At 46.6% G+C, this 22,778-nt stretch overlaps 1 protein-coding gene across 16 annotated transcripts in view; it reads left to right on the top strand.

Annotated features, from left to right (window-relative positions):
• MTSS1 (MTSS I-BAR domain containing 1) overlaps positions 1 to 22,778 on the top strand; it is a 117,502-nt gene that overhangs the window by 70,058 nt on the left and 24,666 nt on the right. For 8 of the 16 annotated variants that reach the window (XM_032182129.1, XM_032182122.1, XM_032182134.1 and 5 more), the window contains exons 4-7: positions 14,003 to 14,087; positions 15,346 to 15,437; positions 16,700 to 16,774; positions 22,342 to 22,353. In XM_032182129.1, coding sequence (XP_032038020.1) covers positions 14,003 to 14,087; positions 15,346 to 15,437; positions 16,700 to 16,774; positions 22,342 to 22,353 — 264 coding nt within the window. The remainder of the gene's footprint in view (positions 1 to 14,002; positions 14,088 to 15,345; positions 15,438 to 16,699; positions 16,775 to 22,341; positions 22,354 to 22,778) is intronic. The other 8 variants (XM_032182136.1, XM_032182126.1, XM_032182132.1 and 5 more) reach the window with 1 other exon arrangement.

Here is a 22,778-nt window from a genome sequence, read left to right as displayed (position 1 = left end):
CACGTGTGCCGCTGTTTCATCCCGTGCTGCCAGCCGAGGTGCCTTGTTCTTGCTATATTGTAGCCTGCCCTGCGAGCCGTGCCTTTCACAGCCTTTTGATGCTTTTGGAAGCGGCCAGATTAACAAGACTAAATACTTTGGGCATTTTTTTTCTTTTTTTTTTTTTTTCCTTCTTAACTACAGAAATCCTGCTTACATCAAGACCCAATTACACCGTACCAAAACCCAGCTCTTCGGGGGCTATCTTTCTAATTGTCTCATTTATTCTCCCTACTTTAAACAAACGGCTAACAAAATCGAGGCTGGAGCCTATTTGTGGGCGGCTGCATCGAAAACGGATTGCAGCTGGCCAGATTAAACGTGGCAATTATGTGTTGTTTTTTTTTACTGAAGGCATGCCCTTGAGTTCGCTCGGGATGAGTGACAGCGCCGGTGCCTCCGAAGACAAATTCCGAGCTAATCGGCGCCCGCCCGAGTGCTGCATTGCAGTTCTGGGCAGCTTACGTCACGAGCAGACGCTCCGGCAGCTGAAATGCTCCTCGGGAGCCTGGGGAAAGCGTGGCTCGAGTGCCGTGGAGCGACACAGCTCGTCACCTGTGGTTTCAGGGCATCTTTTTACCCCGTGCCTCGTGCTCCCCGCACAGCGCAGGCTTTGTCAGCTGCTCGCAGTTCGTCTCAGAGCCGCGTAGAAAGCTGCAAGTGGTTCTGTCCTTGTAGGATTTTGGTTTGGAGGGGTTTTTAATCCTCTTTTTTGTGTCTGTGTATACTTAGACTTGCACGTACCGAGCTTTTCCACCTTTTGAACCTGGCTGCTTGGATCAGCAGCCGGCCTTGCCTCACTCTTCAAGGGGTGGAAGGGGGTGCAGCCGGCCCTGGTGTCGGCACCGTGTGTGCCTGGCTCTGCTGGCAGGCACCTAGCATCCATTTTGCCACAGATCAACTGGCTTGGCAACCTGCAGATGTTGAAAGCGTTGGGTACTGATGCTTGAAATAGAAAAGGACTCCGAAGAGGGTGTAGGACGGGAGGAAATAAATCAGGAGCTGCTGTTGGAGGTCTATTAAGACTGATGATACGTCACGCTCGCCGGAGCGTAACTTCAGGAACTGACCATGTTAAAAATGAGCACATTAAATTAAAAAAAAGGTTGAAAATCATCCTTGTATCATGTTATTAAGGCTCGTTTTCACATCTGACCTGCTGCGGTACCAAAGTTAGTTACTAGGCCAATGTTCCGCTGGTGGCTGGTACAGGTCAAGTCTCTCCGGTACAGGTTGTGCCTGGCCTAGAAATGATGTGAAAAACCTGTGTGCATTTTTCTTTTTAACTGCAGTTTTGAATTTGCAGAGGTTTTGGCTTACATTGGGTCTAGGATGGCCAGGAAAAGGACAGGCTTTGAGGAGCAAGAGCAGGATCTCATCGTTCAACCGCCCCTCAAGAGCTGCCTGCGCTTCACTCGGGGGCAAAACAATGTGAGGAGCTTTTCCCTCTTTTAGGGAGCTCCCCTTAAATAAAATCCATTAATTCCTTCTCAGTGCAGGCTTTGAGAAACACAGCTCGGGAAGCTGCCTCAGTGCATCGCCACCTGCCAGGGGAAGGCAGGCAGCTCGGTAACTGCCTCGCTCATTTTCAGAGCCCTTTCTCTCCAGACCGTATTTCTCGCTGCCTTCCAAGATTTCTGCCTTTCAGCCTGGGCCAGGGCTGAGCACGGTGGGGAGCAGCAGATGGATCTGAGTCAAGCTTATGCTTGGGGATTTGGGACCAGAGCCCAGGTCTCCAAGCTTCCAAACCCTGGGCACTCTCACAGCAGTTAGCGAAGGAAAGGCTCGTCGTCTCTCTAGCTTGATTTTTTCACAAGGCCTGTTTATTACGAAGGGCTCTTGAGAAGAACACGTGGCGAGTTGACTTTCTGTTGGGTATTGCAAGGCTTTTCTTCCCCAGCATGTCACAAAATGTCACAAACGGGGGATTTCTCAAATTAACCACGTGCAGGTTTGTGTGTGTGATTGCAATTCATGAGCAAACCGTCCCTCGTGTTGACCATCGTCAGGAGAAGAGGTGGGTGAAGCGATGGAGGGAAGAGAAACCTTTTGTGTAACCACACCACTGAAATGTGGGAACGCAGTGTGGGAATACAGGTTACACGGTGCTAAATTGAGGTGGTCTCTGGGGGCAGTAGTTAATAAATTCCGAATAGGAGGTGACCCTTTCTGAGCACCTTCCTCTAAACTTTAATTTATATGCTAGCCCTGCGCGTTACGGTGCTCAAAGCCCAGGTCAGAGATCCTCCATCCAGCTTTGACAGTTCCTTTTGTCTTTAATAGCCAAATTAATAGCAAATAGATCGCAGCCAACCGTGAGTTGTAGGTGAGGGTTGATGAGGTCTGCTGGGGAGAACAAGGGAGCATCCGAGCGTGCGAGGAGCTCGGCGGCTTAGATGGATTTCCTGCAGTACCAGAAATGTCAAATGACCAGCTGCATGGTTCTGTGCTCTCAGGCTCAAATCAGCTTAACCTTAAAGCACCGTGAATTCATTTTTTGAGAAGCCGTGAGAAATACAGAAAAAATAAGCGTGCATAGGTGCATCTGAAAATGTTCATGCTTGAGCTGGCTGCTTTTTGCAAGTGACCTTTAATTGGGTTTGTGTCATTTTGAAAATACCACCATGTCATTTCTTTCCAAATTGGGGTGTGACAGGGCTGTTTTATGTGCCGAAGGTGCATGTTTGAATTCCTTTGGCATCAAAGCTGTTATTTGATGAGACAAATAAACGCTTTCCACGTGAATTTATGGTGTTATGTGGAGCAAGCAGTGTCAGGGGGGTGCAGCCTCCCAACAGATGCATGGAAAAATGTAGTTTTGAACTGCTGCAACAGTGAAATCTGGACTTTAGGTAAGGAAAACAGTTTTGACAGTGGCACTAGTCAGCAACTGTAAGAGGAGCCCAGGTATCTCATCGCATAGTGATGCTCAGAGCCAGACTGGACAAGCTCCCAGGAACCTCCCCGAAGCTGGCCCCATCTTGAGCAGACCACACAACCTCCTGAGCTCCTTCCCAGCCTGAGCTGGTGTTTGTTTCTGTGTTTTATTTCTCATGAGATGCTGCAGGACAGTAAACCCAACACTTTGCACCAGTATTTGGAAGGGAGCAGCTCGGACCCACAGGCTTTTCTCCGGCGGAATCCCCTCCTGCTCCTCTCCTAGCTGCTGCAGCATGGGGAGAGGCACAAAAGGTGCTTTGTGCTGTGGCAAGGCAAAGGCTAAAGAGATTGACAAGCAGCGCTGCAAAGCAACTTTTGTGGGCGCAGGACGGCTCCTGCTCCCCTTTCAAGGCTTAAATTTCAGGATTTGCAAAGACTTGTTCTTAATTTGTCTTTGTTTTCCTTCTGTCTCTTGATTTTAGTCTCTTCCATTGTCTCAGACCTGGATTTCCTGAAGCTTCTTGCAGTTGTTCTTCCCGAGGGAGGCTGGGTGATCCTTTAAACCTTGCCCTCCTCGCACACGTGTCACAGACCTGGTGTGCACTGCGTGTGCGTGCATTGTAGCAGGGACGTGCAGCAAAATTATGTGCATCTGCTGTCCCAGCAGTCAGGGACCAGCTCCCTAAAGTCCAGCGGGGCCTCTTCAGAAGAAGAAATCCAGTTGCTCTGTCCTCACAGAAAGAGATAAGCACGTGCCTGGCATTTGCATGCCAATCAGCAGTGCAGAGTGTCGTGCTGCACGCCAGAATGCCGTGCTTGTAGCGCCCAACAACTTTGCAGCTTCATTTGATCTTTTCTACGAGAAGTGCTTGTTTCTTTCAGTGAATCAAAGAACTCGTGAAGCTTTTCTCCTGCTGCACTCTTCATGGTTTAAGCAGGCACGCTTCAGGTTCAGCGTGACAGCTCGGGTTGTTTGGAAGGATTTGGGGGATAAGCAGGAGTTTGCCTGCAGAGCACAGGAATCTGTGCATGTGAAGCAGCCAAAGATCCAGGGAGTGTGGTGCTGTGTTTGTCAGCTGTCGGACCTGAGCTGTGTGCAGCCTGGTATGCGTGTGGAGCTTGCAAGTAAAGGAGAAAATGCCAATACCTTCTCTAAACCCAAAATTTAGTCTTTGCTCTGTCTTTCTGAGTGTGTGTTTATTGAGTGCATGGCCACAGTTGCAGAGTTCTGGCCTCTCTGCTTGGAGATGACCATCCTCATTTCACTTTCTGTAACAGGTGGCATATTTCCACCCCCCTTTTGTTTTTCTTTTCGAGCAAGTTCAGTGTTGTGTGTCAAATTCCTTCATACTGTGGGCTTAAGCAGCCAGCTGGTGTCAGGCCCATGCGGTGATCCTCTCCCCTGTTTTTGTGAAAACTCATTATTATCAGTGTAAGGTTGGTGAAGCTGAAGTTGGAAATAAGCAGGATGCTGCCAAAAATAAAAGGGCAGATCAGCGAGGACAAAACTGAACTGTTTGGGGATTGACACGATGAACGGCACAACAACTGTCTTTAGATACAGCACTGGGCAAAACGAGCTTGGGGGGAATCTGGGTGATTGCAAACAGCAGGGCCTTGGACTCGGGTCCTTTCATCATCTGCCATTCAGTTAAAGTGATGGGCAGGTTCTCCACGTTTTTGACTTGTCTTCTCAGTTTTAGGGGAGCAGTCTGGAAAGATGGTGGGTTTGCAATCTCCAGTCTTCCACCAGGCAGTGTTGAAATGAGCTTGGATAAATAAATCCGTGAATAAACCATGAGGGATGAGGTTGATTCAGGAACATCTTCTTGAACTGATCATTTCTTAAGGCAGCTTTATGCGATTTTGGCCTCCCTGCCTCCCTCTGTGATCCTCCCCTCCAAGCCGTGCTCCGCTGGAAGAAGTGACAGCGGTGTAAAAATAGCACTGCCTTGCTCTGCAGATCTGCTTGCTGTGGGGTTTCAGTTAGATCTGCTGACTTGGATTTAAAAATATTTATTTTTTTCTTCTGCTTTTTGCACCTGCTCGTCCCGGTCGTGCTAGATTTTGTGTTTTGGAGGCAGCAGCCATTTGGCCGTGGCTGAAATAAATCTTTGCTGGGCTGCCATCAGCAGCACAGGTGGTTGGGAGACCCGAGCGAAGGAGCTTTTGACTTCTGGAGCTAGAGGTGTCTGCCAGGCTGACAGCTCAGCTCCAAGTGAAGAAATACCTGTCGGAAGTGAAGAAATACCTGTCGGCTCCTCGCGGCCTCGGTGGAGGCTGCAGGTTCAGAAGCAGAGCGCGCGTGATGCTGAGCGTGTGGTGCAGTTGCACTTGGTGTTCCAGCCCGTTTGCTGTAAGTGTATTATCCCTTCCCCTCATTGAATGTTGCTGCAGTCTAATCAGATTACATTGCAGTTCATAGCTTCGCCCAGACGAAATAAAGAGCCGTGCTTCAGAAGAACACAGGGGTTTTGAATTACTGCCTTCTTCACGCGTCGCGCTGACATTAAATGTGCATTTAGAGTCGGATTCACGAAGGTGCTGAGATCAATGGGTCTGGCTATCTGAAAGGTTTGAACCGAGCCTTCATCTTCTGGCCATCTGGAGCACACAGTGAGCATCTTGCTGGGTGCAGCCAGCCGAGCATCCCTGCCTCTTTTCCTCAGACCCGGCCCAGCCTGTGCCTCGGGTCCGGCTGCTGCCAGCAAAATGAGAACGAAACAGCACACGGGCTTGGCCTCGTGCTCTTCAGCAGCTTCAGGAATCCCCTTTTCATTATAAAGAGGCCTTTTTATTAGCACACATGTTTTTTTGGAGGGAGTTTGAGGTTGATGACTCACGTTGCCTGCCTCCATGAGCTGTTAGTGGGTGTAGCGTTTGGCATAACGCCGCCGGGTCTGCTCAGGGTAAGGCTGTTAGATGGATCACAGAATCACAGAATTTCTAGGTTGGAAGAGACCTCAAGATCATCGAGTCCAACCTCTGACCTAACGCTAGCAGTCCCCACTAAACCATATCCCTAAGCTCTACATCTAAACGTCTTTTAAAGACTTCCAGGGATGGTGACTCCACCACTTCCCTGGGCAGCCTGTTCCAATGCCTCACAACCCTTTCAGTGAAGAAGTTCTTCCTAACATCTAACCTAAAACTCCCCTGGCTCAACTTAAGCCCATTCCCCCTCGTCCTGTCACCAGGCATGTGGGAGAACAGACCAACCCCCACATCGCTACAGCCTCCCTTGAGGTACCTGTAGAGAGCGATAAGGTCGCCCCTGAGCCTCCTCTTCTCCAGGCTGAACAAGCCCAGCTCCCTCAGCCGCTCCTCGTAGGACTTGTTCTCCAGGCCCCTCACCAGCTTCGTCACCCTTCTCTGCACCCGCTCGAGCACCTCGATGTCCTTCTTGTAGCGAGGGGCCCAAAACTGAACACAGGACTCGAGGTGCGGCCTCACCAGAGCCGAGTACAGGGGGACGATCACCTCCCTAGCCCTGCTGGTCACACTGTTCCTGATACAAGCCAGGATGCCGTTGGCCTTCTTGGCCACCTGAGCACACTGCTGGCTCATATTCAGCCGACTATCCACCATCACTCCCAGGTCCTTCTCTGCCTGGCAGCTCTCCAACCACTCATCTCCCAGCCTGTAGCTCTGCTTGGGGTTATTGCGCCCCAGGTGCAGGACCCGGCACTTGGCCTTGTTGAACTTCATGCAGTTGACCTCAGCCCATCGGTGCAGCCTATCCAGATCCTCCTGCAGAGCTTTCCTACCCTCAAGCAGATCGACACATGCACCTAACTTGATTGTAGATGTTCACAAGGTGTTTCAGAAATGGGACTGACTGTACGTTAGAAAAGAAATGGGGAAAAGGTACGGACAATAACAGTGGCCACAGCTTCGTTGTGAATACAGATGCTGACTAGGCCCTCTAGTTTTCAATAAGGAATTCATTTGTATTCCAAAAAATAAATGTAAATAGTAGTCCTTGGAAAACACAAGTCACAGAATCACAGAATTTCTAGGTTGGAAGAGACCTCAAGATCATCGAGTCCAACCTCTGACCTAACGCTAACAGTCCCCACTAAACCATATCCCTAAGCTCTACATCTAAACGTCTTTTAAAGACTTACAGGGATGGTGACTCCACCACTGTGATATGCCTTTCTTAAAATTGGAGGGCAACACATGAGCTTCTCTGCGTGCTTTGAAGGCTGACTGAACCCAAATTGACTGAAGATGATAGCAGGGCTGGTTTGTGACCGTATCTAACGTGCCTGATGGACTGAGAAGAGCCTGTGCAATGAACTCTGTGTGCATGGCTGCAGTGCTGACCCTGCTTGTGTAATGGCAGCCCTTGTGTTAACTCCCATGGGGCTGGGCTTTGCCCTCTGTGCCCTGCTAGGAGAACAGCTGGAGCAGGCAGAAATGCTGCTGAGCAGAAGAAAAAGCTAGATCAGAAGAAGTCACAAGAGCTTTCGTGCACATCCTTTAATGTACTGGTTGGAACATGGGCATGGGCTGTTCTCAGGACTTCCTAAAACTGGTGGTTGCTGTGTGCTAGGGATATTCCTTTTGCCTTAGTTTGTTCTGTACTGCCTCAGGCTGCTTCTTTCTCCTTTAAAATCGATGCAAATGCAATTTAAGATCCTGCTAGTCTCATCCGTGAACAAATGCTAGTGTCTTCTGCAAGAGAGAAAATAAACCACCTCATAGATTCTCTTCTCAGGAACATCTGGGCTGTGTGGACTTCTAGCTAACGTGACAAGTTCCTATCAGGCTTCTATAAATAGCTTTTCCAAGTGGCATACCCAAAAGAGCACTCTAGAGAAGCCTGCAAAACACTGCAAGCAGTCTTTTCCTTGCAGTGACAATGACAGGGCTGTGGTACATGACAATGATCTGCCACAGCTTTTCACTGTTATTAAATTCGGTTACTCCTATTAAAATCACGAGGTGACTTTGACCTTGAGTCTACAGTTGTAGATCCAGTCTACTCTGAAATAGGTCTGAATTGAAGCTTTTTTTTTTTGAAATACTCCAGGAAATGATTTTTTTTTTTTTTAAGCTGGTTTTGAGCTGCAACCTTCAAGACTTTGCCAAGTGCTGCTCAGAAAGGCTTTTAGTTGTAGGAATAAAGGTGTCCTGTTTTCTTTTCCTGCATGGCAGATGCTGAACAGCATCACCCCGTTGTCTGCAGTTCTTGGTCCGTTTTTCCAGCTTAAAAGCTTTACCTGGAAGCCACTGACTCACTGAAACATGAAGTGCTACCATAGCTCCCATTTTAGGTTTCTGTCCCGGTGATGCTGCTTACAACCCCCGTGCTGATCACTTCTAGGCAAAAGCCCTCCTTTTTTTTCCCTGTCTGCTGTGACACCCTGGCACCGATCCCATCATCCTTGCGTTTCATCGGGGCATCTGCATAAACAGTTGTGCGAGATCAAGGTCCATGCCCTCTGCAATCAGTGATGGGAACTGCTTGCTCTTCTAACAGCGTGAGTTTGTATAAGGGTTGAGTAATGACCATTAGCTTGAATGTCCTACTGTTAGTCTTCCTGTCATAGCCTCTGTGTTCGGAGCTGTATTTAATAATCTTGCCTCTGCTCAGCTCCTGCTTTAATCTTAACGGAAGCCTCTTCTGATAACATTGAAATGGCAAAAGTATTACACCCGCTTTTCATCATTCTCCCCTTTTTGGACAAGAGGGAGGAGGCTGGCACATTTGGACTGTGCCCTGGAAGATAAAGATGAGCTGGTTAGTAAGTTGGAGCCTTAAAGGCGCTTCCTGAAAGGCAGTCATCTTGTGAGCCTGCTGGGGCTGCTCGGCAGTGAAGCCAGAGGAGGAAGATAAGAGGTCAATTGTAGGGAGTTGTTTGGCGTACACAGAGGCTGTGCAGTCGTACAGCTGCACATTTCATCAAATAGTCATTTCCTTGGTCTATGATCATTATTAAGTACAAACATAATGATTCTAATAAAACAATTGAGTCTCTTCGCTGCAGTCTCTCCCTGTTGTCTCTCTGCAACGTTGAATGACAAGCACGCGTCAAAGAAAATCATTTATGCCATTATAGTGGCCTCATTGTAGTGCCGTGGTCCACAGGCTTTCGCTTAATTATCTTACATGAAGACGGTTTTTGGTCTTTCACAGGCTTAGGCAGGAGTAGGAAAAACAGGGAAAGTGAGAGCAAAAGCATGTTTGCCTGGCAGAGCTGCCTTTTACTTAAGAGAAACGTCTGATGTTATCACCCACTTTCTGATCGCATTTGGCAGGAGCATTTTGTTAAGCCACTCTCTCTGAGTGGGAAACCTGATGAATACGGCTCTAGTCTCCAGTTTCAAAGTATTGCTTTACACCGTTCCCAAGCATTGTTTGCCTTAATGGATGAGTTATTGTAGATGTCAGAGAAGCAGATAATTCATAGCCTCATTTTATAAACAGAGAGCCCAAAGCACGGTAATTTCACTTGAATAGCTGCAGGGCAGTGAATAAAGCCCAGGTCACCCACCCAGCATACTTACTTGATGAAAAGTCTGCTAATCTGGCCTCTGTGTTTATCTTCAGGAAATTGTAACTACTGGAAAACGTTGTGAATTTTTGCCAGGGACCTGCCTGTAAGCAGCTGTACTCATAGCCCACTCCTGATGGCAGTGCTGTTCCAGGTGCTCTGCTGGCCACTAGGTCTGCGTTGATAACACGGGGTATCTCTGCTGGGCTTGCTGCCTATTTCATGGCTGTATCCTTGAGCAAGTGGGCAGTTGGTCACTGCTGAACCCATTTTTTAAGATAAGACATGAAGGAGTTTGGAGGCTGGGTCAGGTTTCTTACAGCTCTGGCAATGAACATCTTACTGCATTCTGAGAACTCTCTTGTCTTGTACGTGAATACCAAGCTGCACATCCAATATAAGGACTTGTGCACACTATAATGCTGCTTGTAAGGTCAGTCTCCATTTGTAGAGTGTGCGGGTTGGCAACCCTTTCATTCTGCGAGTTAACCACCACTGTAAAAGCCAGGTGATAATCTATAGAAAGCATATGTTACCCGCGCTCACCCCGGCTGTCTGGCTGGAACTGAGTAAAAGCAGCCAGTCCAAACTACCCTCCCTCATTACGTTTGGACATTTCCAAACTGCTGCTGTGGTACAAAATGGTTTCCTTCTGCCAGTTACGTAGCCAGCCGATCCTAGCCCTCAGAAAACGGGAGCATCGGTGCCGTGTGGGCTGAGATAAATAAACCCTGTGCGCTGCACGGGATCCTGCACGGGCGGCTCAACGCTGCAGCAGTGGGCCCGACGCTCGGCCGGAATACATCATGGTGTGGCGACAGGCCTGCACTTCCCATTTTTTGCCTTCTCAGGAAACATTTTAATTCCTTGCAGATAACAGGGTTGGGAACAGTGAGGTAAAGCCCTGTGTAACTGCGGTGCTGCTGGCATGCAGCAGCGGAGCGGTGGGTTTCGGGAGGTGGGCCTGTACTGCCCTTCCTTCGGTCTAGGGGCTGATTTTTAACAAGGGACTGTTTGAAGCCCCCCAGAACACAATGTTTAGTTATATTTGAGAAGATGAGACTTTGAAAGGCTGCTGCTGCTGTTTTGGGACTCAGAAACCTTGCCAGAGGTGATCTGAGGGCCCTGAGCTGTCGCACCTGTGGAGGTGCAGGGACACCTGGACATGGTTCCTGCCTCTGTGGATCCAAAGAGTGCCTACATTGAAACCTCCCTTGCCAAGGTTTCTATCTCCTACACTTAAATAGACTCTGGGAACACTGAACATTAGCTTTCAAATGGGAATTGGAAGCACACAGTGCCTCGGTGCAGCCCCATTCCCCAGTGCTGTGGCTTTCAGGGCGCCTGCCCCTGCCGTGGCTGGCTTTGCGCCGTGCCCATGAGCTGCCTGTCGCCGTGTGAGGTGGCAGCAGGCTGCGAAGGAGACGGCCGCGAGGAATAAAGACAAAGCTCGCTACTGTCTGCCTCGAACAGCATCGCAATTGTTGTGGCAAGAGCCTGCATGAAAACTAACTGGTCCCGTAGCAGGAGGAGCACAGGGGGTGGCTGGGAAGCCTCTACAAGGGGACGCGCCTTCTCTGCAAGACTTATTCTGATAATTTGCAGGACTGCAGAAACCTCATTTCCAGGATGGCCAAACACGGTTTGTTTTTTCATGGAATCACAGAATTATTTAGGCTGGAGGCCACCTTAAAAATTGTCTGGTTCCAACCCCATGCCATGGGCAGGGACACCTCCCACCAACCCAGGTTACCCAAAGCCCCATCCAGCCTGGCCTTGAACACCTCCAGGGATGGGGCATCCACTGATTCTCTGAGCAACCTGTGCCAGGGCCTCACCACCCTCTGAGTGAAGAATTTCTTCCATATACCTAATCTAAATCTACCCTCTTTAAGTTTAAAACCGTTCTCCCTTGTTCTGTCCCTCTCTGCCCATGTTTTCTGTTCATTTTTTAGCACTCTTGATTGTAACCAATAGCGATTTTTGCAGAGGAACAGCAATCCTTTGTTTTCGTAGCCATTTCTAGCAATCATGCTCCCCAAGGCTGCTTTCAGGCAAGTTGAGCTCGTGATGTAGGTACTGTTCAGGAGGGATTTACGCTGTGCACGGCACACCGAGCAGCACCCCTGGCAGCAAACGCTTGGTGAGAGCTGGTGCTTTGTGAGTTCAGATCACCGCACTTATCCTCTTCGGCGCTGGCTGATTCCCTGTAAGCCTCCTCACGGGATGTTGAAAGCAGGTGATGTTAAAACAGAGCCTTGCCACCCCCATCCCACTCCCCTTGCCTGCTGCTGGGTGCTCAGTGACCCAGCTGGGTGCCGGCTCTGCCCTCCCAACCATCCCAATGGCACAGCTCCTTCCCTCTGCCATGTCACTTCCTAAATCCATTTTCTGCACCACCTTGTTTCCAAACAGAGCATCAAAGCTTTTCAAATCTGTTCTTAGCATTTTCCTTCATTTTTTTAGAGTCGTTTTTATTCATGGAATAAAATTGCCATCTTAAATTTCCATGCTTTTGTAAACACTTATGGATAATATGAAGTTTGAAAAGCTGGGAAGAACCAGTAACCCTCCTCTTCCCAATCAGAGGACTTTTTTCTATTAAATAACCTTTTTCCTCCAGGCTCTAGTTGTTCTTTTATTTCTTTAACGAGCAAATATAGAGACCTAATTCTGCATAGCCGTATTGCTGACCTTGCCCATCCATCTGTACTACTTGTTGAGTGGATATATTTATACGTTGGGTACTGGTGGTTCAGTTCAAATTTTGTTATTTTGCAGTTCCATATTAATAGTAACTGACCCTTGCTTCCTAGTGCCTAAAACACATGGTGCCTGATTTCCTATTTATTGTTCTAAAATGACTCTTCCTTGTTTCATACATTGTGCGTAGGAAAGCCCTGTTAAATAACCATTGTCAGTCTTTAAAATTGAAGGGTTTCAGCAAGTTTTTCAACGTGACTTTTGCTTGAACTTGACTGACCATTGCTCTACCGATGGCTCTGGAAGTTTCTGGTTCATTCTCCTCCATCTCTGCTGCCGTTTTGCCTAGTTAGCCTCCAAGTGACTTTTATTTCCTTCTCTTTCCCAGAAGCCTGTCTTTCAGGACAGAGATATGCTTTTTGCTGGGGACATTAGCCTGTTCCTGCTGTTGCTCTCTCTCCATTTTTCCTCTCCCCATCTTCTGTGCTGCTTTTTGGGTTGCCACAGTCCATGGCAGCTCGTGCAGCATCACTGGAAGAGACGGCTGTGGAGCCAGGCTGGGTCCTGATGCTTTCCTCAGCCTCCCGCACACAGCGAGGCTGCGGCTCTTCCGTGTTCCCAAAGAAGATTTCAAAAGCTCCTTATGAAAACACGAGCAACAGGGCAAGTGACAAAAGATTTTCTGTTTATCTTTTAGGACAATGGAAAATACCAAATAGCCACAATTTGTTCCAGTCAGTGTCTTTGTTCCAGAGCCATTTTGTGGGCACAAGATTTAGTTCTGTAGGAATGCAGGAAGATGGGGACTTCTGTTTTGACGCTTACAAAAATAAATAAAATGATTAAAGTTATCAAGTTTCTCCACTAGAAAAATATTTCTTACTTGTGCAGTACCAAATTTAGCAATAAAAAACAAAACAAAACAAAACAAAAGACAAAACCTTAAGATATTTTCCTGTATGTTACAGCCTAAGGTTATTTTAGTAATCAAATGAGCTTTCAAAGTAGATGATGAGACCTTAACCATTCCAGAGAATATTACAATTTGGAAAAACTTTGTGCAAATGTTGATGTTTGTACCCGGAGAGTAATAGATTTGTTTTTTCAAATGGGAACTAAGCAATTATCAAAACTAATGCTAACCAAACCAAAATAACACTGAAATTTAAGATGCTGATCAACGTTGGCAGTGCAGAGGGAAATGGAGGGATGTGAGCTTTTAAAAGGGAAAATTATTGAGGAGGAAGACTCGATAAAAATAATTCTTGCTGTCATGCAGTTGTCAGAAACTGAAGTGAGTGAGGGCACAGAGCAAATAGTGCCATCTTCTGGCAATTTAATGAAAACTGTGTGCAATCTGGGATCGCAGGTGTGTGCGGTACACTGGTGAGATGCATCCATGATAGACAAGGGAATATGTAGGGTTGGTTTCATATTCTTTTGAGGCATTGGGTATAAAGGATCTAGGTATGAGAAAAATGGATCAAATTGCTTAGGTTTATTTTCCAAAATGTGGAATATTGCTGACAACACACTTGCTGCAGATGCCCACCTTGTTGCCAGCTTTGCTTTTTCTTGTACTTTGACGTCTTGAGTCCTTTGCGTTAAACCTTTCTGCCAAGGAGTAGGGCCTGATGGTATGAAAGGCTTCTGGGAAGAACTGCTTTAGTCGTGTTTAATTGTTTGGTTCTGGTCTCTGGATGAACAAGAATTAATCTCTTCCCAAGGTGGTAAATACCCGTGAGGTCTGAGCCCAGCTGATTTTATGGTTATCACAAATCTGTTTTTCAGTTGCTCTGGCAGACTTGGCACATGCTTTCTGGCTGGCAAGCTTGCGTCTCATTGGGATCTCACCTTCCTCGTGTTTTGTTTTTCAGGTGGCACCAGAGAAATCGGGTCTGCTCTGACCAGGATGTGCATGAGACACAGGAGTATAGAGTCCAAACTCCGGCAGTTCTCAAGGTGAGAGGCTCTGTACCTGGCCCAGAGCTTGAGATTCAACTTTCCTTCACTATCCTTTTTAGTGGGGAAAGCATAAAGCTGTTCTCTGGTATGGGCTTTCCAGCTCACCTGTGACCCCATCATTGAGAACAGCACGTGTTTTCTCCCCCAGTGCACGAGGTGTTGTGAAAGCCGGGAAAGGCAGGATGTCACTGCATGTTCTGGGAATCGGGCTTGTCACCTCAAGTCACTTTAAATGCTGCCAATTCCCATTTTTTTCTCGGTGCTGAGCAGCTGGCTAGTAATGTGACTGACCTGTCTTTGTTTCAGGACTTCAAGCTTTGTCACTAAGTTTTAAAGCAGCAGCAAATGTTGTGCTGCTTCCTCAGCTTACCCGAGAGGTCTCGCTGCCAAACTTTCAGCAAACAAATATGGAAAAGGCAAATTCCATCATCCCCTTTTTGCAGTTAAAGTTAGACTGTAGAGGTAATGGGAGAGGATTAACCCACGTGTAAGCGGAGCTATACATAAAAAACCTACTTCTGTAATAAGTAGCAGTTTGCATGTGTGCCTTTTTTAACCAAAGACTTGAAGATATATTTGACCTGGGGTGAACCAAATTTGATGCTTCGCTATTCCCCTGATGACTTGTGATGGCTTCTTCCCTTTTAAAAGAAAGAAAGTTATGAAATTGACTGAAGAGAGAACTTCTGCCTCCAGTTACCCGAGAGTTAGCTGCTTAAATAATTTGATCCCAATGCGATTAACTAGGGGAGCATTCCCAGTGCTGTGTCACCGGCTCCACTGGTGAGAGGCGAGGCGCACTGGTGGGCAGGGTGTTGTTTCCTTGTACAGCCGCTCCATCTTCTTGTGCGTATCCGTGTGCTATTTAATTTTACAATCTTCGTGGCTGCGTGGGACTTTGCGGTCTCTGGGGTATCCATTGGGACTGCTCTTTGTGTGACAGATGAGTAGGATCTAACTCTTTACGTTGGCCCTGTTTCAGGTCATTCCTCTGGTTTGCGCACTGTTCCTCACTGTCCTGATCTTCTGCAGAGTAATTCTGGTTATCTTGTGTGTGGATTATTTTTATTTTGATCCAGTCCTTTCTTTTGCTTCCTCCAGCTTTAATGTTTTTATGTTCTGGTATTTACACTGTGACACTGGTAGCTGTCGCAGCAAAAAGTAAAAATACTCCAATATTGACCTTGGCTCTCTATATAAGAATAGGGGCATCTGCAGGATTTGATTGCTCTTTGTGTTTTTTCAACAAAATTAGTGCTTTAATTGACTGTCTGATAAACCCACTTCAAGAACAGATGGAAGAGTGGAAGAAAGTGGCCAATCAACTGGATAAAGACCACGCAAAAGGTAGTTACAGAGGAAGAATCCTTTAATAGGAATAAGATTGTAATACTAGTTTTTCTTCCTCTTTTTATGTTTGTTCTGGGAAACTGAATGATGTGCTTGAATATGTATAGCAGCTTTTCCCTTCTGAAACACTCCCTCCCAAAGTGCCTAACAAATTTTAACCCTTGCATACACACTTTGAAGCTTTAGCTTGCGGGACCACAAAGGATGGGTGTTTTTTTTACACTGGAAAGCAGTCACTAGTTTGCACTCTGTGAGCCCACTCTAGCTGTGCGTTCTCCAGTAGTGCTGAGGACTGGGGACGCCACATTGACAGAGCAAATCTGCAAAGCCCCGGGGTGTCACTGAAAGCTAACTATAAGATCATGTAATGTCTCAGCCATAGCGTCCTCCAGAGAATTCACAGCCCTGTAAAACATTAGGCACCGTGACTTTTTCTCTGCTGCAATCCAGAAATGTGCCTTTGGCTTTGCAAAACTTTTTCCAGGGGTTGATGGCCTTCCAGCACAGGTGCTGAAAACAGCAGGCTTAAAAACGGAAAGGTTTTTCTACACCTTAAAGAAGCAGCATCACCATGATTTGTTATGGGAAAGGGGGTAATTGGTGTATGCATACCTGCAAACATACCTTTTATCTTTTTTTTTTTTTAAGTATCAGTTTTCCTATCTGGTACCTTTACCTTTGGTGTACCTGGACTAGAGGTGGAATATTTTGTTCTGGGATTTTGATTCTCCCAGGGTTTGCAGCTCAGCTGGAAATGGGGGCAGCTGCAGTGTGCTCCACTTCACGAGAAGGAGCTGGCAATGTGACCCTTCCTCGTGCAAAGTTTTAGCACCCTCTCCCTCTGCCGGGCTTTCATGCTGGGTAGAAATCACGGGATATTCTCTGCCTTGCCATTTCTGGCTACTTGTTTTTGAACACAGATGTTTTGAGAAACCTGTCATCTCTGTTTTCCATTCCTGAGAGTGGTTGAGTGTCTGAAATGAAAAGCACTCTAATTTTGTACTGTGTTCTCAGTTGTTATTTCTGTAAAGGCTTTGTTTATTTGGGAAAGATTTGGTATGTGAATGTGCTCACACCCTGAAATGTTATATCAAGCTACACGTATAGGCACTACGAAATGCGAGTTCTGAGCTGCTTTGATTAACGGCAGCTATCCCCTTAAAATTTGTAGCCTAATAGCTTTAAACATAGCCTTTTTCTGTGAAAAGCATCTGCTTTAACATCAAGTGTGCTGATACAGAGCCTGTGTGTTTTTTTAGAGTACAAAAAAGCCCGCCAAGAGATAAAAAAGAAATCGTCTGACACACTGAAGCTACAGAAGAAAGCAAAGAAAGGTAACTTGCTCCATACTTGTACTTTTGAAGCCTTCTCTGGTGTGCTCATTGACAAAGGCTGAATGGCAGTAGGGTTTTCTGTTGCAATAATTCGGTCCCCCGTAATGTATTCCTGGTATATACTTGAACACCAGGGTACAATTACTACGTGTCATTTAAATCATATTCTGGAGCTGCTGTCTAATGTTCTTATACAAAAGCCTTAAAAGTGTTTGTACAAAGTCAATCGGGTTTTAAAATAGAGCGTTTGCTGCTAACGTACTCCTGTTAAGAGCACTGACACTGTAACACGACTTGTGCAGATACCTGCAAAATCTTTGGGAATCTTTTGGAATAATATAAAAAAAGCCATTATGAAAATGTTCTGGAACTATTAACATTTCTCACCGTTCTCCCTTTCCACCACTTCTTTTTTTTTCTTTTTTTTCTTTTTCCTAGCTACCTATAATCTCCTAACCCTTACATTATTCCTCAGAGCCTGAGAAGGTGGTATGGGCTGTTGTCAGGGGGAGGGCGCTTGGCAACCACAGGAAACTAAAAGATGAGTAAGAGAAGAAAGGGAGTTCTCCACAAAGGCAATCTGGCTTTCTTAGCAGCTGAATCTCATGCTCCCACTGCTCTCCCACCACCATCTCGTCACGGGAGCTTCATCACCGTGTCAGTGGGAACATGCATCGCGTTGGTACCCGCAGCGTTGCCATCGCTGGGGGTTTTACTGAGCAAAGTGCAAACCCCACCAGGCTTCATGGCAATGAAACGGAGCTTGTGCAGAAGCAGACTTCCTTGTTCCCTTTCCTGGCACTGGGCTCTTCCCAGCTGGGTAGGAAGCCTGCTTTGTACAGCTCTCAGCCTGCAGGTTGCAACTCGTGCTTACCCTCCCGCCTGAAAATTGTGAGCCCAGAGACGAGCAAAGCAAATGCTGGGGCAGGGAGCTTCTTGAGCTTTTTAAATTGTGTCAGTTTAGGTCTGTTCATGCATTTTCCAGCAGAGATGAGCTGTCTCTAACTGTCCTTCCTAATAGGTGAGTCAATAATTATGCTACCAGAGAGCCACATGGCTGGAAAACTACCCTTGAATTTTAGCTGGCTTGTTAGAGGAGTGAGGGAGGGAGGGGAGAGATGGAAGCCAGGAAACAAGAGCACACCTCAGTAGGCTCTCCGTGTGTCCGTGTGCTCCTGGAGAAGCTCAGTGTTTTTAATCAGTATGCTCATCTTTAGGGGGACACATTTTTTGTGCTAAGATTGTATTTTGGGGGTGTTGTGTAAATTTGTTTCTCGTTTTGTGTGATGAATTGTCTGACTTCAGACCAACAGCTTTAAAGAGCCTGCAATATTCCCTCTGTTTCTTTTCCTTTCCTCATCCCTTTCTGGTTTTATCACTTGTTGCCCCTGTGTGATGTGAGCAACCCTTCAACACGTGGCAGGTGAGCACTGAGGAAAGTACACCCATGATCTGGGAAGAAGAAAACAGTTTTTGAGCCTGTCTCTGTGACAGTAAGGACCAGTTCAGATCAGTATGTACCAGCACAGACCAGTAAGGATCAGTTCAGACCAGTGCAGACAGACCAGTACAACCCTGTAAGGACTAGTACCTAGCTCGATCCCCTTTTTAGCCTACTTCTGAGTAGAGTAAATCTCTCTGCACTCTTGGAGGAAGAAACAGTGTTTTCTGGGTTCCTGTCTTCCTCCCGAAATGTGTGCCATGTCTAGGGAAGAGGAGGTCAGCTCACAAGTGCCTTGTCCTCCTTCAGGATTAAACATTTTTGGGCAGGGAGTGAAGCAGCCCTCATTTTGCTATCACTTTTATAGCAGCTCTACTGTGATTGAAGGGTCTTTTTTTTTTTTTAATGTTATTCTCATGCTGAATTTCGCTATGCTGTCAGATGCTTTTGGTGTTATCAGTGAGCCTGCTGTATTTCTGTGCTGTATCCCTTGGAGTCACTGTCCCACGTGTGGTGTTTGGGTCCGGAGCACAAACTGAGGCAGGGTTAGAGCTGGTCACAGAGGGACGAATACAGAGAAAATGGAAGCAATGAAGGCTCCCAGGTGGCCTCTGCAAGAACACAGAGGAGCTGCAGCAGTGCTGGGGAGCTGAGGGTTGTAGATGCCTGTTCTCACAGCCCCTGGGAGGAGAGAAGCAGCGAGGTGTAAAGGTTCGTGTGGATGTGAGAACAAACACCCAAACCTGCCAGCCCCATGGGCGCCTGACACGGCTGGGCAGGAGGAAGAAGTTCTCCCAGCCTCCGGCCAGGCTAATCTACAGCACCTAAATTAAAATAATAATAATAATTAAAATACCTTTTCCCCTCTTTGCCTTTTTGGTCCGTACCTTGGAGGAATGCAGCATTGGTCTGAGTGCAGTGTCAGTGTTGTCCCCCCTTGGCAGATCTGTTCAGCGTGCTGCGTTGTGGAGTCTGTTGTTCCTAGGGACACCCAGGCAAAAACACAATCCAGAAGGGGTTTATTTATAGAATGGTAAAGCTGTGGAAGTGAATTCATTCTAGGTCACAAAGGAGGTTTCAGCTATGGGCAGGAAAGCTCTCAGGCTGAGGACACAACTGCAACTGCTTCCCTGCAGCTCAAACTCACTTTTTTTTGTTCTGGCCTTCCCCAAGCAGGACCTGGGCCTTTCATTTTTTTGTAAAGTTACTGACTCACCTATGGGAACTCAAAAATAACGAATTAATTCCCTTCCTAGCACTTGTAAGAGTATTTTTGAAGTAACCTCATGATCATCCGTGGGCAAGTGAGAAGTTTGCCGAATTCTGAATTTGCTTAAACACCGTGCATGCTACTAAAAACGTCCTTCCAGCTTTCTCTGCTCTGACTGGATGGGAAAACGCTTCTCTTCTGCTCTGGGTGGCTTCAGATCCAGGAACTGAAATATAACCCTACATTTTTCCCATTCCCATCCTGGCAGCAGCGTCCTCTCCCTGCCACACCAGGCTGCGGAGCCTCCCTCTCCCAGCTGACTGCTGCATGGAGTAGCCCCGTGCTCCTCGCCTGCATCTCGAGGAGCTTTGGGAGAGAGGACGTGGCTTGTCCTGCAGGTTGGGCACCCCATCTATGCTCTGGGGGGCCGAATGCCTTTGGGTTTGCCTGCTGTCTGCCTTGTGCATGTCCTGGTTCCATGCAGCCAACTGGGAAGCTCAGGCCTGGTGTTTAAGATTTATCAGAAATTATGTTTGCAGAGTCGGCGTGTGAATTGCCACGAAGGTGTTCCCAGAGCTTGCAGTGAGAAACACCAAGCTTCCCAAACAAAAAGGCGTGGGCGTCCTTTTGGGAAGTTTTGGTAAAACGACAAATCTGCGTGTAAACGAAGGGTTTGCATTTTGAAAGACCTCAGAGGACTGATTTTCATTCTGTTTGTTGTCTTTGACTATAAGGAAAAATAAAAGCAGTCTAAGCAGCCTCCTGGTGCAGCTCCCAGGTCCGTGCAGCCCCTGGGGATGTCCTGGCCCCAGCCTTGAAACTAAGCTCTTGTCTGAACAAACAGAGCCACACGGTGTGTGGACCAGCAGGCGTTTCTTAAATTGCTCTTTGTTTTCAGACAAACATTGGGCAGCAGAAGTCAGCCCAGCTAACCCGAGTCAGCAGAATAATTATGTGTATACGTGCAATAACTTCCACGTTTAGGTTTCTGCTGAGTCGAGGCCTCCTAACTGGGTACAAAGCTGCTGGAGGCTGTGGAGGCTGCGTTGAGCTCAGAGGAGAGAGAGCTGCTGCGGCTCTGCATGTAACTATTTCGGGAGGTTAACAAAGTGCACGATTTCTAGTTCCTTTTTTCTTATAAAAAAGTGTCTAACTCCAATGATTAACTTCAAGTGTAACGGAATGCATGTGTGAAATCTGGAGTGCACGTGGGCCTTGTTCTCTGCTTCTTTCACCTCAGACACTGATGATTACCTGGGCAGATTTCACTTCTGCCCAAAACTTCTCCAGTAGGTTTCATTTTCAGGTTCTTCACGTGGTGCTGACCCACAGGCTTTGAGGAAAATGTTTAAATCCAAGAGGATTTGTGAAAAGGAGTTATATGAAACGTTCTCAATAAAATACCAAGGTTAATAGGGCGTGTGTTAATGTAAAAACCGGGTTTTGTTTCTGAGTGATTGGTAGCAGTCTGGCAGAGTGCCACCAGCAGTCAGTACACTTAACCTCTTGCCCTGTCCATGCTGGGTATCCAAGCCACCAAGCTGTACTTTTGAGTTATTTACCGGTTTTCAAAAGTACTCCTACCAGACTTTTAATGAGGTCGAGGGAGTAGATGATTAGTAACTTAATGTAATACGGTCAGAAGTGCTTTCTCTTCTCCTTCCTCCCCATTAGCGAGGATGACATGTTGGGGCTTTTTACAGTCTTTGCAGCAGTTTTTGGGTAACATTTTGGTCTTTGAAATTGTAATACTGTTTTCAAGGATGATTGCACAAACCACCTGGCTCTTAACTAAAAGCCATGAAGCTCTTCAATGTAATTATAACCAAGGAACACCTCAGTTCTTAAAGCAAATGCTGACTTTCCCATTCAGGTACTTTGCACTCTTCTACACTTAGGCTTGCTCAGTGTGGAGACAGAGGACCCCAGGCCAGCCCCTGTCTCCACCAGGAGATGGCCTTATTTCTCCCAACAGACTGCTGTGAGCACCACTATGGCCAGGACTCACTGCAGGGTCAGTATAACACTGCTCAGAAAGAGAGAAACTAATTAGAAAATCATCAATGTTGTGGGGAAAAAAATAAATCCTGTACAGATGAGGCTGTAGTGCCTGAGAGTTTTTTTCCTGTTTGTTCCCCCTCCTCTCCTCCATCTTATAACGCAAGCTCCACTTCATAAAAATTCAATGAAGACACGTTGGATATGTTGCAGAGCAGTGGCCAGAGATCTTTCTTTCACTCTATTTTCATTCCTTGAGATAAGAATGCAACTTGACAGTTCCCCTCTTTTTGACAGCAAGCCAGCTTTATTGCAAAACTATAAATATATATATGTATATATATATAGTTTTTTAATTAAAATCATATCACGGTTCATCTTTTTGATGTTCTTCCACATTGCATCAGCAATTAGTTTTCTATTTAATGACCAATCTATTAATGTAATTGCTGTAGAGAACATCAAAAAGCGCTGTGGTTACGAGTACAGCACCTGCCCGGAGCTTTGCAAAATGCTGAGCTCCCCGTCCCGCGCGAGGGTTTGTGCCCTGTTGTGCCCTGTCCCACTCCATCAGCCTGACCAGCGTCTGACACTTGGCTGAAACACCGGTTACCTAAGAATCTGCAAGCTAAACAGAGATCCGAAACTGATTTAAATCTCTTAAAATAAAACTGTGTGCTAAATAACCGGGAGTTTAATTTACGACAGCTCATCCAGAAGCAAAGCTAATGCCTTTCTCTTTATCAGCAACGGAAGGGTTCAAAATAGCCTAGCCGAAACTGCTCGCTCTCTTGTCTCGGAGCTGATGATAATGTCTGAACTCTAGGAGTGCTGGAATACCAGTTTGACTTTTTTTATTTTCCTTTCTGTGTCAATTTTGTGTCCTGCAATTTCTCATCATGCGCACCTGCCTGACAGCTGAGGCTCTGGGTAAGTCTGTGCCATGCTGTAACCCTGGTGGCTGGTTTATTGTAGCCCTTGCTGTGGCCTCTTTATGGTGTCTGGTCTCCACTAACTGCCTAGACTTTAATTTCGAATGAAACTAAAATATTGCCTAATCTTAATGACCAAACCTTCTTCTGATTGGTGTCTTCTTTTGGCATTTAATTGGAACGCTGTAAAAGAAGAAAATCAGTACTGTAGATAAACCTCTGGTTTATTTTAGAAAGGGATTAACGTGGACTGATAAATCATATCATAGTCGTGAGAGAAGTTAAATGGAAGAGACACGTCATCAAGGTGATGCTCAACTAATTGAATTTCTTATTGTTAATATGACTTTTAAAGTCTAGAGCTTGAAGTCCTGACTGTTGTTTTTTTCGTAAACCTGTGAACCAAATCCCCTTTTTTCTCTG

This window comes from Aythya fuligula, chromosome 2, assembly GCF_009819795.1.
Source record: "Aythya fuligula isolate bAytFul2 chromosome 2, bAytFul2.pri, whole genome shotgun sequence".
NCBI lineage: Eukaryota > Metazoa > Chordata > Aves > Anseriformes > Anatidae > Aythya > Aythya fuligula.
The sequence above is the reverse complement of the archived record's forward strand: the minus strand, read 5'-3'. Positions and strand labels throughout refer to the sequence as shown.